At 47.2% G+C, this 16,887-nt stretch overlaps 1 protein-coding gene across 1 annotated transcript in view; it reads right to left on the reverse strand.

The window, feature by feature from the left end:
- OTOGL (otogelin like) overlaps window positions 1–16,887 on the reverse strand; it is a 139,394-nt gene that overhangs the window by 75,993 nt on the left and 46,514 nt on the right. Inside the window, exons 22-25 of the mRNA XM_054173788.1 lie at window positions 16,358–16,410; window positions 14,964–15,126; window positions 13,531–13,638; window positions 10,898–11,036 (exon numbers count right to left, since the gene is read on the reverse strand). Of these exons, the coding sequence (XP_054029763.1) occupies window positions 10,898–11,036; window positions 13,531–13,638; window positions 14,964–15,126; window positions 16,358–16,410 (463 nt within the window). The remainder of the gene's footprint in view (window positions 1–10,897; window positions 11,037–13,530; window positions 13,639–14,963; window positions 15,127–16,357; window positions 16,411–16,887) is intronic.

Below are 16,887 nucleotides of genomic sequence, written 5' to 3' on the forward strand. Positions count from 1 at the left end.
TCCTTGGCACTGCAAAACTTGCCTCTAGTTCAGCATTTCTTCATCTTGAGAAAAATGGTTAACCACGCAGAGATCGTGCAAAAGCTTTTGCCTCTTTTTGTATATTTTAAGAGAATTAAATTGAAAGGTTTGAGAAAAGAACATTTAAAGCAGTTTTTGTTTTGTTCCATTGTCTGAGCTTTGCCTGGTTGTGTATCAGATTTGGCTTTTGCATAGCTCACATTACTGCAATCCCTTTTTAATTAAGAATGGTGCATGCTGAAGATTAAGGATTTGGGAACATTCAGATACTGGTTTTCAGGTTCTGCAATATGAGTTCTTCTGAATCACAGAACAGCAGCACAGTTAGCTGTGTTAGCTTTAAATACCTAAAGAGATATTTGTGTAACACCTTTCAGTGTTTCTTGACTAATAAGGATGGGATAAATATCCGTGTTTTAACATTGTTGGGTTTATTAAGAATCACAGAATGGTCCAGGCTGGAAGGCACCTCCAAAGCTCATCCAGTCCAACCTCCCCACACTCAGCAGGGACATCCCTAACTAGAACATGTGCTGCCCAGGGAGGTGGTGGAGTCCCCATCACTGGAGGTGTCTAGGAAGAGACTGGATGGGGTGCTTGGTGCCATGGTTTAGTTGATTTGATGATGTTGGGTGATAGGTTGGACTTGATGATCTCAAAGGTCTTTTCCAACTTGGTTTATTCCATTCTATTCCATTCTACTCTATTCTATCAGGCTGCCCAGGGCCTACTACAGCCTCACCTGGAATATCTCCAGGGAAGGAGACTCAACCACCTCCCTGGGAAACCTGTTCCAGTGTTCCGCCACCCTCATTGGAAAGGACTTGTTCCTAACATCCAATCTAAACCTGCTCTGCTCTAGTTTGAAGCCATTGCCCCTGGTCCTGTCCTTGCAGGCCTTTGCAAACAGTCTCTGTCCATCCTTCCTGTAGCCCCCTTCAGGTACTGGCAGGCTGCTCTTGGGTCTCCCTGGAGCCTCCTCTTCTCCAGGGAGAAGCACAACAAAACAAGGCAAAAATTTGAAAAGAATAGGACAAGATACAGTGGGGATAAATTTGACTTTTCTTTTTTTAATGTATCAAATGTTGAAAGCTTTCATTTACACTGCTGAAAATTGGCTGCTATGCATTCAGACTCAAAACTACTCATGTCCTGACCTAAACCAGAATAAAGTTAATTCATAGTTCTTGTAGCCTAGTGACAGTACCCAGACTTCGAAGCCATAAACTGCTGTGCAGCATCTGCAAGGACACCAGCCTGAGCATCCTTCCACTTCAAACACAGCAACAGGCTGCAGATGCAGCATGCAGCTTCCTGAAATGGCAGCTCCTTATGCTGTGTTTTGCTCATCTTTCACTGCTGCATCGGTAGAAGGCAGGCATCCACTGGCTACAAAGTTCTAGAGTAGAATCATAGAACTGTCGGGGTTGGCAGGGACCACAAAGAGCATCCAGTTCCAACCCCGAAGCCATGGCCAGGGACACCTCACACTACAGCAGGTTGCTCACAGCCACATCCAGCCTGGCTGCAAAAACCTCCAGGCATGAGGCTTCCACCACCTCCCTGGGCAACCTCTGCCAGTCTCTCACCACCCTCATGGGGAACAACTTCTTCCTAACATCCAATCTCAATCTACCCATTTCTATGGGTTTTGTTCCATTCCTCCCACTTCTATCACTCCCTGACACCCTCAAAAGTCCCTCCCCAGCTCTCTTGTAGCCCCCAACAGATCCTGGAAGGCCACAAGAAGGTCTCCTCAGAGCCTTCTCTTCTCCAGACTGAACAGCCCCAACTCCCTCAGTCTGTCTCCATAGCAGAGCAGCTCCAGCCCTCTGCTCATGCTCGTAGCCCTTCTCTGGACACCTTCCAGCACCTCCAGATCCTTCCTGGAACAGAGGCTCCAGAACTAGATGCAGTAGAAGGCAGGCATTGCACTTCCTAGCTGAAGACAAGGATGGAAGGGGATGTCTTGCAGAGGGAGCTCACTACTGACCCTTTCATTTCTTCCAGAGACCCAGAAGAAAGAAGCCATCCAGAAAGGTATTCCTCTGAAGTCATGGGGCTAATGAAAATCGAACTGTTGGTATTATTTACCACTAGAGCAGGGCAAACCCTTCACTGGAAATAACATTTTCACTGAAAGGTAGGCTCCCTTATTTTATTATCTGATGGCAAAGTTGCCTGCAAATTGTGAAGAAACACATCCTTTTCTACACAGTTCCCCTCACTATAAATTATTTGACAGGCAGTTGAGGTGGACTTGTGGGAATCCTGTCTGGATGCAAATCAATCTTGTGATTGTGTCAAGACCTGAGATACACCCCAAGGAAGGATAAGATCTGCTCACCAGGCTGCAACTGCCCTGGAAGGCAGGGGGATGGTGTAAAGGTGCAACAGAAATGTGTGCAAGGCAGACACCACTGGTACTGGCTCTCTGGAATGTACACAGGCAAGATCAGCTCTACCCAGCAGATACCCTGGAAAGGGGGGGGTGGTAAAAAGGCTTCTGGACTATAAAGTGGATTAACTACCTGGCATAATAAGCCCTGGTGTATAAGAAAGCTGGGGAGGGACTTTTTAAGGTGTCAGGGAATGATAGGACTGGGGGGGAATGGAGCAAAACTAGAAGTGGGTAGCTTCAGATTGGATGTTAGGATGAAGTTCTTCCCCATGAGGGTGGGGAGAGACTGGCACAGGTTGCTCAGGGAGGTGGTGGAAGCCTCATGCCTGGAGGTTTTTCAGGTCAGGCTGGATGTGGCTGTGAGCAACCTGCTGTAGTGTGAGGTGTCCCTGGCCATGGCAGGAGGGTTGGAACTGGATGCTCCTTGAGGTCCTTTCCAACCCTGACAATTCCAGGATTCTATGATCTCCAGGTATAAAACTTCAGTGAGTTCTTCTGCTAAGACTTTTCCTTTTTTCCCCTTGAAACTATTGAGCTTTTAAAACGTTAGAAGTAAGTATTGATGCATTCTCTGTGAATGTCACTAATTCATACAGGGTCTTGACTTCTCAGTGAGTAATGTAACTCCTTATTCCTTGAAGAAGTTGGAGTTTCTTGAGGCATTACTGCCTTAATTTTCTGAATTGCTCCTTTAAATCTGCTGCAGAGCAGCCCTGTGGAGAAGGACCTGGGAGTGCTGGTGGGCAATGGCTTCTGCATGGGACAGCAATGTGCCCTGGGGGCCATGAAGGCCAATGGGGACCTGGGCTGCATTCAGAGGAGTGTGTCCAGCAGATCCAGGGAGGTTCTCCTCCCCCTCTACTCTGCCCTGCTGAGACCTCACCTGGAATATTGCATCCAGTTCTGGGCTCCCCAGTTCTGGAGGGACAGGGATCTGCTGGAGAGAGTCCAAGAGAGGACTATGAGGATGCTGGAGGGACTGCAACATTGCCTGGTGAGGAGAGGCTGAGAGCCCTGGGGCTGTTTAATCTGGAGAAGAGAAGACTGAGAGAGGATTTAATAAACGTTTCTAAATAGCTGAGGGCTGGGGGGCAAGAGGGAGGGCACAGGCTCTGCTCACTTGCACCCTGGGATAGGACAAGGGGCACCGGTTATATACACCAGCACAGGAGGTTCCACCTCAACATGAGGAGGAACTTCTTCACTGGGAGGGTCACAGAGCACTGGAACAGGCTGCCCAGAGAGGTTGTGGAGTCTCCTTCTCTGGAGACTTTCAAGGCCTTTCTGGATGCATTCCTGTGCGACCTGCACTAGATTCTATGGTCCTGCTCTGGCAGGGGGCTTGGATTCGATGATCTCCAAAGGTCCATTCCAATCCCTAACATCCTGTCATCTTGTGATCTTTATGGTCTTTGTCTGGCCAAGGGATGTACCTACTGAACCAGTCAGAAAGGGCTTTTTCATACCCCTACTGTCACTTTAAACAAAAAGGCCTGATAGATGATACTGATGTTGAAAACAAAGTTTGAAGTTTCATAATTTGCTGAAAGTTGATACTTTATTTTCTCCCACCAGGGCACAAAAGCTCCTTATTAAAACCACAGACAAAGATAAGGATGTCTTCTTTGTGTAGTACAGTGGCAAATTAAAGAGCTGTTCAAGCAGATCACATTTATGGAGGCTAGCAGACAAATCAAACAGTGAAGGTGGTAATGAGGAGGGGAATAGTGCATCATTGTGACATTGAGGGCATGGGATTCAGATCATAATTCCTGGGCTCAGTTCTACACCTGGGAAGAACTAGTATGCCAACAAATTTGTTGTAGTTATCATTTCCCTGGTAGGAAAGGCCAAGGAAAGGCTCCAGGCTGTGAACTGGGTAATAGAATAGAATAGAATAGAATAGAATAGAATAGAATAGAATAGAATAGACCAGACCAGGTTGGAAAAGACCTTTGAGATCATCAAGTCCAACCTATCACCCAACACCATCTAATCAAGTCAACCATGGCACCAAGTGCCTCATCCAGGCTCTTCCTAAACACCTCCAATGATGGTGACTCCACCACCTCCCTGGGCAGCACATTCCAATGGGCAATCATTCTCTCTGTGTAGAATTTCTTCCTAACCTCCAGCTTAAACTTCCCCTGGTGCAGCTTGAGGCTGTGTCCTCTTGTTCTGGTGCTGGTTGCCTGGGAGAAGAGACCAACCCCCACCTAGCTACAACCTCCCTTCAGGGAGCTGTAGAGAGCGAGAAGGTCTCCCCTGAGTCTCCCCTTCTCCAGGCTAAGCAACCCCAGCTCCCTCAGCCTCTCCTCATAAGGCTTGTGCTCCAAGCCCCTCCCCAGCTTTGTTGCCCTTCTCTGGACACCTTCCAGCAAGTCAACCTCCTTCCTAAACTGAGGGGACCAGAACTGGACACAGTAATCAAGGTGTGGCCTAACCAGTGCAGTGTACAGGGGCAGAATGACCTCCCTGCTCCTGCTGGCCACACTGTTCCTGATGCAGGCCAGGATGCCATTGGCCCTCTTGGCCACCTGGGCACACTGCTGGCTCATGTTCAGCCTACCATTGACCAGTACCCCCAGGTCCCTCTCTGCCTGACCACTATCCAGCCACTCTGCCCCCAGCCTGTAGCACTGCATGGGGTTGTTGTGGCCAATGTGCAGAACCCGGCACTTGGATGTGTACAATCTCATGCCCTTGGACTCTGCCCATCTCTCCAGCCTGCAAAGCCCCTCTAACCTCCAGCAGATCAACCCCTGCCCCCAGATTGGTATCATATCAACTGCAAATTTACTGATGATGGACTCAATGCCCTCATCCAGATCATCAAGTGTTTTAGAAAGAAAGAGAGTTCAACTTTTCTTTCATTTCTACTAATTTCCTTCATATGGAAGTCAGCCCTGTCAGTCTGTTCCTGTCAAATGCAGCCATGGAGTCCTTTTAAAATATCTGGTTATATCTGGCATCCTGGCTGGGATCAGCAATGCTGTGTCCAGCAGCAGTAGGGAGGGGATTGTTCCCTTGTACTCAGCTCTGGTGAGGCCACACCTGGAGTGTTGTGTCCAGTTTTGGGCACCTCAATACAAGAGAGATGTGGAGGTGCTGCAGCCAGGGCAGAGGAGGGCAAGGAAGATGTGAAGGGCCTGGAGAATAAATCTGATGAAGATCAGCTGTTTAGTTTGGCAAAGAGGAGGCTGAGGGGAGACCTCCTAGATTTCTACAACTATCTGAAAGGACATTATGGGGATGTTGGTGCTGGACTCTTCTCATAAGGTAATTGGCAAGCTGCAACTGGGTAGGTTTAGACTGGACATTAGGGGGAAAAAATTCATGTTGAGAGTGGTCAGGGATTGGAGTGTGCTGCCCAGGGAGGTGGTGGAGTCACCAACCCTGGATGTGTTTAAAGGTGGTTTGGATGTGGTGCTTGGGGCTATGGTTTAGGAGTGAACCTTGCAGAGTAGGGTTCAGGGTTGGATTTGGTGATCCTGAGGGTCTCTTCCAACCTGAATGTTTCTGTGACATTGCCATCTTCCATTCCTCTGGTTCCAGGATTGCACATCACATAGTTCATCACTTGTGTGGTTTAGTTCCCTCAAAGCCTTTGGGCATGTGCCATAACTCCATCCTTTGTTTCTTTTCTTTTGTTCCCCCCTTAAAACTTCTCCAAACATTTCACAGTTGAAAAAGATCCCAGAGATACATCATCTGTTCCAGGCATAATTCTGCAGTCCCCAATTTGTAATAAACAGTCCTTAGATAAATAATGACCATTTTCCATATACTGAAGAGGAAAGAAAAACTATGAACAAATTAGGCCATACTTTCTCACATTAGCTAAGTATGGGGGGATTAAAAAAAAAACCACAAAACAGTTTGAAAAGCTGAGGAAAAAAAAAAAAGCTGACCTCAGTGCCAGGAAAGATTATGGAGCAGGTCATCCTGAGTGCAATCACACAACACTTAGAGGATGGCCAAGGGATCAGGCCCAGCCAGCATGGGTTTAGGAAGGGCAGGTCCTGCCTGACCAACCTGATCTCCTTCTATGATCAGGTGACCCGCCTGGTGGATGTGGGGAGGCCTGTGGATGTAGTCTACCTGGACCTCAGCAAGGCCTTTGACACTGTTCCCCATAGCAAACTCCTGGCCAAGCTGTCAGCCCATGGCTTGGATGGGAGCACACTGAGATGGGTTAGGAACTGGCTGGAGGGCCGAGCCCAGAGAGTGGTAGTGAATGGTGCCACATCCAGCTGGCAGCCAGTCACCAGTGGTGTGCCCCAGGGATCAGTACTGGGCCCCTTGCTCTTTAACATCTTTATTGATGATCTGGACGAGGGCATCGAGTCCATCATCAGTAAATTTGCTGACGACACCAAGCTGGGCGCAGGAGTTGATCTGCTGGAGGGTAGAGAGGCTCTGCAGAGGGACCTCGACAGGCTGGACAGATGGGCAGAGTCCAAGGGCATGAGATTTAACACATCCAAGTGCCGGGTTCTGCACATTGGCCACAGCAACCCCATGCAGAGCTACAGGCTGGGGTCAGAGTGGCTGGAGAGCAGTCAGGCAGAGAGGGACCTGGGGGTGCTGGTCGACGGTAGACTGAACATGAGCCTGCAGTGTGCCCAGGCAGCTAAGAGGGCCAATGGCATCCTGGCCTGCATCAGGAACAGTGTGGCCAGCAGGAGCAGGGAGGTCATTCTGCCCCTGTACACTGCACTGGTTAGGCCGCACCTCGAGTACTGTGTCCAGTTCTGGGCCCCTCAGTTTAGGAAGGAGGTTGACTTGCTGGAACGAGTCCAGAGAAGAGCAACAAAGTTGGTGAGGGGTTTGGAACATAAGCCCTACGAGGAGAGGCTGAGGGAGCTGGGGTTGCTTAGCCTGGAGAAGAGGAGACTCAGGGGTGACCTTATTACTCTCTACAACTACCTGAAGGGAGGTTGTAGACAGACGGATGTTGGTCTCTTCTCTCAGGCAAGCAGTACCAGAACAAGAGGACACAGTCTCGGGCTGCGCCAGGGGAGATACAGGCTGGATGTTAGAAAAAAGTTCTATACAGAAAGAGTGATTGCACATTGGAATGGGCTGCCTGGGGAGGTGGTGGAGTCACCATCACTGGAGGTTTTTAGGAGAAGACTTGACGGGGTACTTGGTGCCGTGGGTTAGTTGCTTGGGCGGAGTTGGATTGGTTGATGGGTTGGACGCGATGATCTTGAAGGTCTCTTCCAACCTGGTTTATTCTATGTATTCTATGTATTCTATGTAAATCTGAAGAGCAGCTCTATGTAGGCAACATTTTTGTCAGTTGTGCCATCAGGTTCTGCCTGGAGAAAGGCCTGTGGGCAGCGTGCCACACGCTTTAATTATGTGCCTGCCAACTTCATTCTTGAACTCCAAATGCTCCCCGTGGTTTGCTTCCAGACAGGTGATTTCTTACACAGTAGAGTGGCAGGTGACACTTTCTTGCAAACCCAAACCATTCCACTATCATACTGAAGGTTGAATAAGCAGCATAGATTTGCTTTACACAGCAAGGCAAACCCAACAGGACCTGGCAATGTGCGTCTGCAGCACAGAAGGCCAACCGTATCCTGGGCTGCATCAAAGCAACGTGACCAGCAGGACAAGGGAGGCGATTCTGCCCCTGCCCCTAACGTTCTCAGGAGACTCTGCCTGGTGCCTCCAGCATGAGAGAGACATCAAACTGCTGGAGGAGGTCCAGAGGAGGGCCGTGAAGATGATCAGAGGGCTGGGGAACCTCTCCTGTGGTGACAGGCTGAGAGAGGTGGGGCTATTCAGCCTGGAGAGAAGATGACCCTGGGGAGACCTTGCTGAAGCCTTCCAATACCTGAAGGGGATCTACAAGAATGCCAGGAAGGGACTTCTAACATGGGCTTGTAGTGATAGGATGAGTGGAAATGGCTTGAGGAGTGGAGATTTAGACTGGAGATTAGGAAGAGGGTGGTGAGACACTGCAACAGGTTGCCCAGGGAGGTCATGGATGCCATCTCCCTGGATGTGCTCAAGGCCAGGTTGGATGAGACCTTGAGCAGCCTGGGCTAGTTGAAGGCATCCCTGCCCATGGCAGAGGGCTTGGAACTAGATGATCATCGAGGTCTTCTCCAACCTAAATGAATCTAGGAATCTCTCTGAGTGTCCAGCAAAAGAGTTAAGAAGTGAAACCCCACCTTTCCACCTCATCATACAGGTGAAGTAACTCCTATTTTTTGCATCTTAACCCCTATTTTTTGGACCTTAAAGGAGGAAGATTTGTGCAAACCTTCATATATCTCTAAGAATGAGAGCTCTTTTATGACACAATATGATACATGGCCTGACTTTGCTATGAGGTATTCTTATTATCTTTACCAAACCTTTCTCATCCAGTCTCCTCTTAAACACCTCCAGTGATGGTGACTCCTCCACCTCCCTGGGCAGCCCATTCCAATGGCCAATCTCTCTAGTGTTGTTAGTACTAAAATATATTTCTAAGTATCATTTGTCATATTTTTAAGCAAACAAAAAACCAAAAAGGATAGCAATGCACTGTAAATGTGTGCTATGAGGAACATTAGCATGTAGCTGCCAGACAATCCCAATGGATGATTTCATTGCTGCATTATGAAACCATTGTGTTTGATATGGTTATACACATACACTCCAGCTCTGATCCACACCACATTCAAGAAGGATTCCAAGCAGCCTCAGAGGTCACAGAATCATAGAATCATAGAATGGTCCAGGCTGGAAGGGACCTCCAAAGATCATTCAGCCCAACCTCCCTGCAGTCAGCAGGGACATCCTCAAATAACCAGGTTGCCCAGGGCCTCATTGAGCCTTACAAGGCCCTGGTCATCATTAATCCTACCCCAAGAACAATTTCCAGATAATTGTTCAACACATTTGTAGATTATACCTAGTTCTAGAGCACCTTCTATCATGTTGTTCTTTGTCCCTCGTGATAAAAGCATGGCTAAGGCAGAGCAGAAAAGATTGTTTCCTATTTTCCTCTAGGCCACACAGATAAATAAAGAGACCCCAATGTACCATTTTTCAAATGGCTGAGCACAAAATATCATTTGTAGATTCTTCCTTTCAAACATCTGTTCTGCACCACTGTGGCAGTTTTAGGCTGATGCCTTGGAAAATACCATGGAAAATAGTAGAAATATAAATAAACTACCACTGGATGTAAAAGGGAAATAATCATAGAATCAATAAGGTTGGAAAAGACCACAGAGATCATCAAGTCCAACCTGTCACCCAACACCATCTAATCAACTAAACCATGGCTCCAAGTGCCATGTCCAATCCCCTCTGAAATACCTCCAGGGATGGTGACTCCACCACCTCCCTGGGCAGCACATCCCAATGGCCAATTACTCTTTCTGGGAAGAACTTTCTCCTCACCTCCAGTCTAAACCTCCCCTGGCACAGCATGAGACTGTGTCCTCTTGTTCTGTCACACGTTGCATGGGAGAAGAGACCAACCCCCACATGGCTACAACCTCCCTTCAGGTAGTTGTAGAGAGCAAGAAGTTCTCCCCTGAGCCTTCTCTTCTCCAGGCTAAGCAACTCCAGCTCCCTCAGCCTCTCCTCACAGGGCTGTGCTCCAGACCTCTCCCCAGCCTCGTTGCCCTTCTCTGGACACGTTCAAGAGTCTCAATGTCCTTCTTAAATTGAGGGGCTCAGAACTGGACACAGGACTCAAGGTGTGGCCTAACAGGTGTTGAGTACAGGGCAGAATGACTTCCCTGCTCCTGCTAGCCACACTATTGCTGATGCGGGCCAGGATGCCATTTGCCTTCTTGGCCACCTGGGCACACTGATGACTCATGTTCAGCTGCTGTCAACCAGCACCCCCAGGTCCCTTTCTGTCTGGCTGCTCTCCAGCCACTCTGATAAGGTCTAAATAATCCCCTTGGTAAGATAACTAACAGAAAGTTAGTTGCATAAACTATTCTGTCTCTTTCCTCAGCTCTCCGCTCTACCTGATACTACCTGGTGGCTTCTGCTTGGTTTGCTGACCTTGGCTGCGCTCTTTGCTGTGGCTGAGTACTAACAGCTACACTTTCTGTTTTCTCTTTTCTCTTTCTTGTATGGGGGGTGTCTGGAGAAGGGGGAGCCATTGGTAGCCCCCCCTGGCTTAGTCCAGAGCAGGGTTCCTGTGTTGTTTATAAATTGTAAGTATATGTAAAGATATATATTGTACATATTCATTGCATTTCATATTTCCAGATTCTAGTCTGCTTGTAAATAGAGCCTCATTTGCTTCCAAAACCTTCTGAGCTAGTTCTGGTGATTTACTTTGGGAGTAATCCTCCAAATTCCTGTCGGGGGGGGTGATTACCAAACCCACCACAACCTCTTTTCTGAGTGTTTGTTTCCACAGAACATCCCTCACTATTCAAAGCTCTTGCTCTCTCGTGGAAATTTTCACTTGAGCACATGAAAATGCGTGGACAGTCCTCCTACCTTCAGCAGGTAAGCTTGGCAGTCACTGACATAATCATATTCCAGTCCATCAAAGGTGTAGTAATGTCGATCTCCATAAATAGTGCACACGGCAGGACAGGGGTAGCTGGTGCAATTGAATATCCCTCGCCGGCAGACACTGGAAGGAAAATTAGCAATCAAGCTCTTCTCACAGCAGGGTGCTTTTCTTTGACTTTTCTGTGAAAAGCTTCCCTGTGTTCTTTATTTCCAGTCATACAGAAATTCGTGAAAGGTAGGACACTGTCTTCAGCTTTGGGCTCCCCAGTTCGAGAGGGAAAGGGATCTGCTGGAGCGGGTCCAGTGGAGGGCTCTGAGGATGGTTAGGGGGCTGGAGCACTGCCTGGTGAGGAGAGGCTGAGGGACCTGGGGCATTTTGGTCTGAAAAGGAGAACACTTAGAGGGAATTTAATAAATGTTTATAAATATCTGAGGGCTGGGGGGTCAGGAGGGAGGGGACAGGCTCTGCTCGCTTGCTCCCTGGGATAGGGCAAGAAGCAATGGATGTAAGCTGCAGCACAGGAGGTTCCACCTCAACACAAGGAGGAACTTTACTGTAAGGGTCACAGAGCACTGGAACAGGCTGCCCAGAGAGGTTGTGGAGTCTCCTTCTCTGGAGACTTTCAAGCCCTGTCTGGATGTGTTTCTCTGTGACCTGAGCTGGATTCTATGGTCCTGCTCTGGCAGGGGGGTTGGACTTGGTGATCTCTTTGGGTCTCATCCAACCTCTGACATCCTGTGATCCTAGGATCCTGTGAACACCTCAGACTTTAAAACACAGAGCTGTACTGTGGATTGTTTCTGAAGCTGTTGCTGATTCCATGGCAGAAGAGTCATAAGCGTTTTGCTCTCAGCACATACGTACAATAAGAATCTTAAAATGCTTCTTTCTTATGCACAGTATTTCCATCACTCCCTCCAGTATCTACCAGACAGCATGCCAGAACACAATTATTCATGAAACATCAATATTATATTTGTTTTCTCAAGAGATTTTTATTCAAATCTGCACATATTCAATGCAAAAGACCTCCAGTTGCTACCTGCAAGATTCCAGGGTACCAGACAAATACCAATTGAGTTTAAGAAATAAATGCTGATATTTTAGGGATCCCTTTTCCTGCCATCTGCACTCAGTGACATGCATGAATTTGTGTGAAGGCAGTACTGACATCCTGCAGTTTTCTTTGTGTGCATATAAAAACTCAGCCCATTTACCACTGAAGTTTTTACATGGTTAAAAGCCACCATGCCCAAGTTTGGTTTTTCATGATCATTAAATGTAGACTTACTTGAAAGACAGATATTTTCTCTAGCAAATGATAATGGATGAAAACCTGCTTTGCATCAACATGAATCAGGTAAGGTTCCTTTAAAAAGGTATCACAGTATCAGTATCACAGTATAACTAAGGTTGGAAGAGACCTCGAGGATCATCGAGTGCAACCTGTCTCCGCAGACCTCATGACTAGACCATGGCACCAAGTGCCACATCCAATCTCCTCTTGAACACCTCCAGGGATGGTGACTCCTCCACCTCCCTGGGTACTACCTCAGTTTCCAGCTCTAATGTTTTTTATTTCTTTTCTTTGTCTTTTCTTTCTTTCTTTCTTTTTTTATTACCCATCATCTTCCTATACAATTGCTTATGCAGTTCCCAAAGGAGCAGACTATTCACCACTGTCTTACATTGAAGTTCTCTTTTTGTTTGTTTTCCTCCTTGGCTGTCTTTCATGATACTCTATTCCTCAAAATGCCAAATGCCTTCTCTTTCAAGAGATTTCAGAATCAACCATATGTTCATGGCTGCTTTTTAACTTGGGTATCTTCTGCCCCCTTTACAGACCTTAAGAAGTGCTTACCCAAAAGTCTGCATACACTTCTAAGTTTATTAAGAGAGCTTAATAAAAGAGCCTGTAAGTATCTATAAACAAGCACAGAGATTTCTTTATCATGGAATCATAGAATTATCAGGGTTGGAAGGGATCTCAACCATCATTCAGTTCCAACCTCCACTGCCATGGGCAGGGACACCTCACACTACAGCAGGTTGCTCACAGCCACATCCAGCCTGGCCTGAGAAACCTCCAGGCATGAGGCTTCCACCACCTCCCTGGGCAACTTGTGCCAGTCTCTCACCACCCTCATGGGGAACAACTTCTTCCTAACATCCAATCTCAAGCTACCCATTTCTAGTTTTGCTCCATTCCCCCCACTCCTATCACTCCCTGACACCCTAAAAAGCCTCTCCCCAGCTTTCTTGTTGCCCCCTTCAGATAATGGAAGGCCACAAGAAGGTCTCCTGGGAGCCTTCTCTTGTCCAGACTGAACAGCCCCAACTTTCTCAGTCTGTCCTCATAGGAGAGCAGCTCCAGCCCTCTGCTCATGCTTGTGGCCCTCCTCTGGACACCTTCCAGCACCCTCCGGATTCATTTTGTAACAGGGGCTCCAGCACTGGATGCAGTACTCCAGGTGGGGTCTCAGCGGAGTGGAGCAGAGGGGGAGAATCACCTCCCTCACCTTATGTTAAATATATTCCATAAGATTTTTCTGCCATTCTTAGTTTGTGGCTAGACCCAGGTGATTTGGAAGTACACCAAATGCACGTCACTCACCAGGTGTAACATGATGTAGCTATCACTTCTCCTGACAGAAATTCCCTGTCTTTCCAGGTGCATGGACAACTGTCAGGAACATAACATTTCCCTCTGTGTTCAGCCATCCTTCAAAAAAAGAATTAATAAGATGAATGTGAATATTGACAAGAAGATCACCATAACTGGATGTGTTGTGCATTGTCTGAACCCTGCCAAGGGGAACTCATCTTGCATCCAGCCAAGGACTACTCTTTCAGCAGCAGTCTGAATAATGATCCCCACTATGCACAACTCTGCCTCTACCTAGACAGGGGTGTGTTGGTGTGAGGCAGCAGCTGCTAGGCAAGAGTGCAGGCAGTGTAGGTATCCCTCCCTGCAAACTGCAGAGCATTGGTGTGCTGAGGCTGCAGCCCAGCTGCCCTTCCCTCTCAGCTGCTCCCTCACCCTCCTGTCCCGGGCAGGCAGGTGGGCTAATGTGCCTGCTCCTCTTCACAAAGCAGCAACCATCCTCTTCAGAACACAGTGAGCTGGGCTGTGGCAGCTGTTGCAGAGTTAGCAGGACAAAAAGTACCCTTTAGGAAGGGGGGTGGTGGAGGCTACCTGGCTACCCCGGGTAAGTGGAAATAACTAACAAGGTCAAGGCAAAGCAGCAGCATCTAATGCAAAAGGCAGCAATCCTAATTTGATGAAAAAGCAACCCAGAGGTGTGCTATTGCTATTTTCCCATTTCCATCTGCTTAACATTATAAAAAAGAAACTAAATGACTGACACTCCCAGTACTGGTCTTAGGGCAGCAGTGTTGGATTCTTCAAATCTCCAAGTGCACACAGCAGGTATAAGGGGAGGAACCAGAAACAGGTGGAGGGGTTGGTGGATGATCCTGACAGAAACTTCACAACTAAGTCTTTTATCTTTTGCACTTTGATTTGACTGCTGCAAAGCTCAGCAGAGTGTTTCTGGGCACTGAATCCAAATATATGAGCTGCCTAGATGAGAAAATTACTTGGGCAGTAAGAAGGAATACAGATGGCTTCCATTCTGATCTTTGGTCATGTTTGCTTCTACACTCCAACTTCACTGTGCAAGTGGTGGGAGCCACCTCTATGTCCAGAGAGTACCAAATGCCAGCCAGTCAGACTGGTAGCAAGCTGGATAGCTCATGGGATAGTGGAACAATGGTTTCAGGATGGGGCAACTGTGGGACTCCAACTGAGGAAGCACTGTAACATGAAGCCTCAAACCAGAAGATTGGAGAAAGGGTCCTCAGACACAAAAGAATTGGCCTTTTAAATGTTTACCTCTGCAAACAACATAAAGAACAGCAGCTTCAAAATTAGAGGTGTGCTACCACTGGAACTTTACAAGAAAATGAAAGCTGGGGGGAGAAGGCAGTTATACTGTGAACAACATGTGTATGTCTTGTGCTCCAGGTTGTTCTGCCAAAGCTTACCCAGGGGGGCAAACACAGCCACTTGCACAGGGTGGTGAGGGGACACAGGAGAAGTTCATGGCAAGGTTTGCACAAGAGATGCCACAATTCACACCCGCCGCTGGCAATCCAGGCACAGGAAATCTGCAGTCATAGTAGATTTTCCCTTCAGGGCATATGTGAACTTCAAATGCAAAATGCAGGTTAAATGAGATCAGCTGCTCTTTGACACTGAAGAGTTTGTATCTGGTTCAGTTCCAAAGCGACTTAACTTTACTGCATGGTTAGCCTACGTTACAGCATACATAAGAATATCATCTGAATAAAAGTTTATAACTTGATTTGTCTTACAGAGACATCAAATTAATACAGGTTTTAAAGGTTAAAAAAAAGGCCCAAAATTTAATATTAAGCATCTGGATCTATGCACTCTGGATCTGATACTCATAGAATCAATAAGGTTGGAAAAGACCTCAGAGATCATCAAGTCCAACCTGTCACCCAACACCTCATGACTAACTAAACCATGGCTCCAAGTGCCACATCCAATCCCCTCTTGAACACCTCCAGGGATGGAGACTCCACCACCTCCCTGGGCAGCACATTCAATGGCCAATTTCTCTTTCTGGGGAGAACTTTCTCCTCACCTTCAGCCTAAACTTCCCCTGGCACAGCTTGAGACTGTGTCCTCTTGTTCTGTCACAGGTTGCCTGGGAGAAGAGACCAAGCCCCACCTGGCTACAACCTCCCTTCAGGTAGTTGTAGAGAGCAAGAAGGTCTCCCCTGAGCCTTCTCTTCTCCAGGCTAAGCAACCCCAGCTCCCTCAGCCTCTCCTCACAGGGCTGTGCTCCAGACCCCTCCCCAGCCTCGTTGCCCTTCTCTGGACACGTTCAAGTGTCTCAGTGTCCTTCTTAAATTGAGGAGCCCAGAACTGGACACAGGACTCAAGGTGTGGTCTAACCAGTGCTGAGTACAGCCCATTCTTAACTGAGTAATTATGCCTTAAGTAGACAGAACCTTCAGAAGTGGCATAATTTCCAGTGTACTGAATTCTCTTCTAAATCCATTAGAAACTAGTTAAAAATTACCTTCCAGAAATGAAGATCCTAAGGCTTCCTAAGCATGGATAGTGAGCCTAACCTTAGCTACTCCCATGAGAACATATTGACCTACATCTCACATGTAATTTTGGGTGTCTTCTAATTTCAGAAGTGAACTAGTAGTACAATTTATGCTACAGAAAAATGGAAAAGGCAAAACAGAACAAACAAAAGGTAACTTCTGTTTCTAACCTCATGTTTTAGATATGTTAAGGATCTCACCATGAAAATACATATGAGGAGAAAACCAAATTACTATTCGGTGTCAAAATCTTTCCCTGTGCTACTGCAGTATGAAACAAGGCTGGAAATTACCTGTGGTTTCTGTAGTGGCTTCAATACATGTCACTGTTCCATTGAGACACTGGCTGAAAAAGAAAAGTAAAGCCATCTTTACTCCAGGGAAAAATGTTTGGGAATCACCATTAGCAAAAAGCAAAAATAACCAAACCTGAACAATGGAAATCAGTAGGAGGAGGACAAATGAAATGGGAACATTCTGACTACCATTTGACTGGTGTTGTCTAACCTCTGGTCTGTAATGAGGGCCCAAACTCACAAAGGTGTGTGCCTGTGTGCTATTCAGTTACCTGACTTGCACTGCTACAGTTTGAAGGGAGAACTTTAGCCTAGTCTCTGACTGCAGAGACTGAAAGCAAAATAAATTACCATTGGATACGAAAGGAAAATTGTGCTAAGGTCTATAGAATTCATTGGCTTGCTAATAGGGATATAAAGCAGTGGCAGAAACAGTTCTTGCTCTCTTTCTTCTGTCACTTCTGCTTGCAACTTCTCTCTCTCTTCTGTTACCTTGTCAGGGCATCTCTGTTTTGACTCCTGTGTGA

Source organism: Dryobates pubescens, chromosome 27 (assembly GCF_014839835.1).
Source record: "Dryobates pubescens isolate bDryPub1 chromosome 27, bDryPub1.pri, whole genome shotgun sequence".
Classification (NCBI taxonomy): Eukaryota; Metazoa; Chordata; class Aves; order Piciformes; family Picidae; genus Dryobates; species Dryobates pubescens.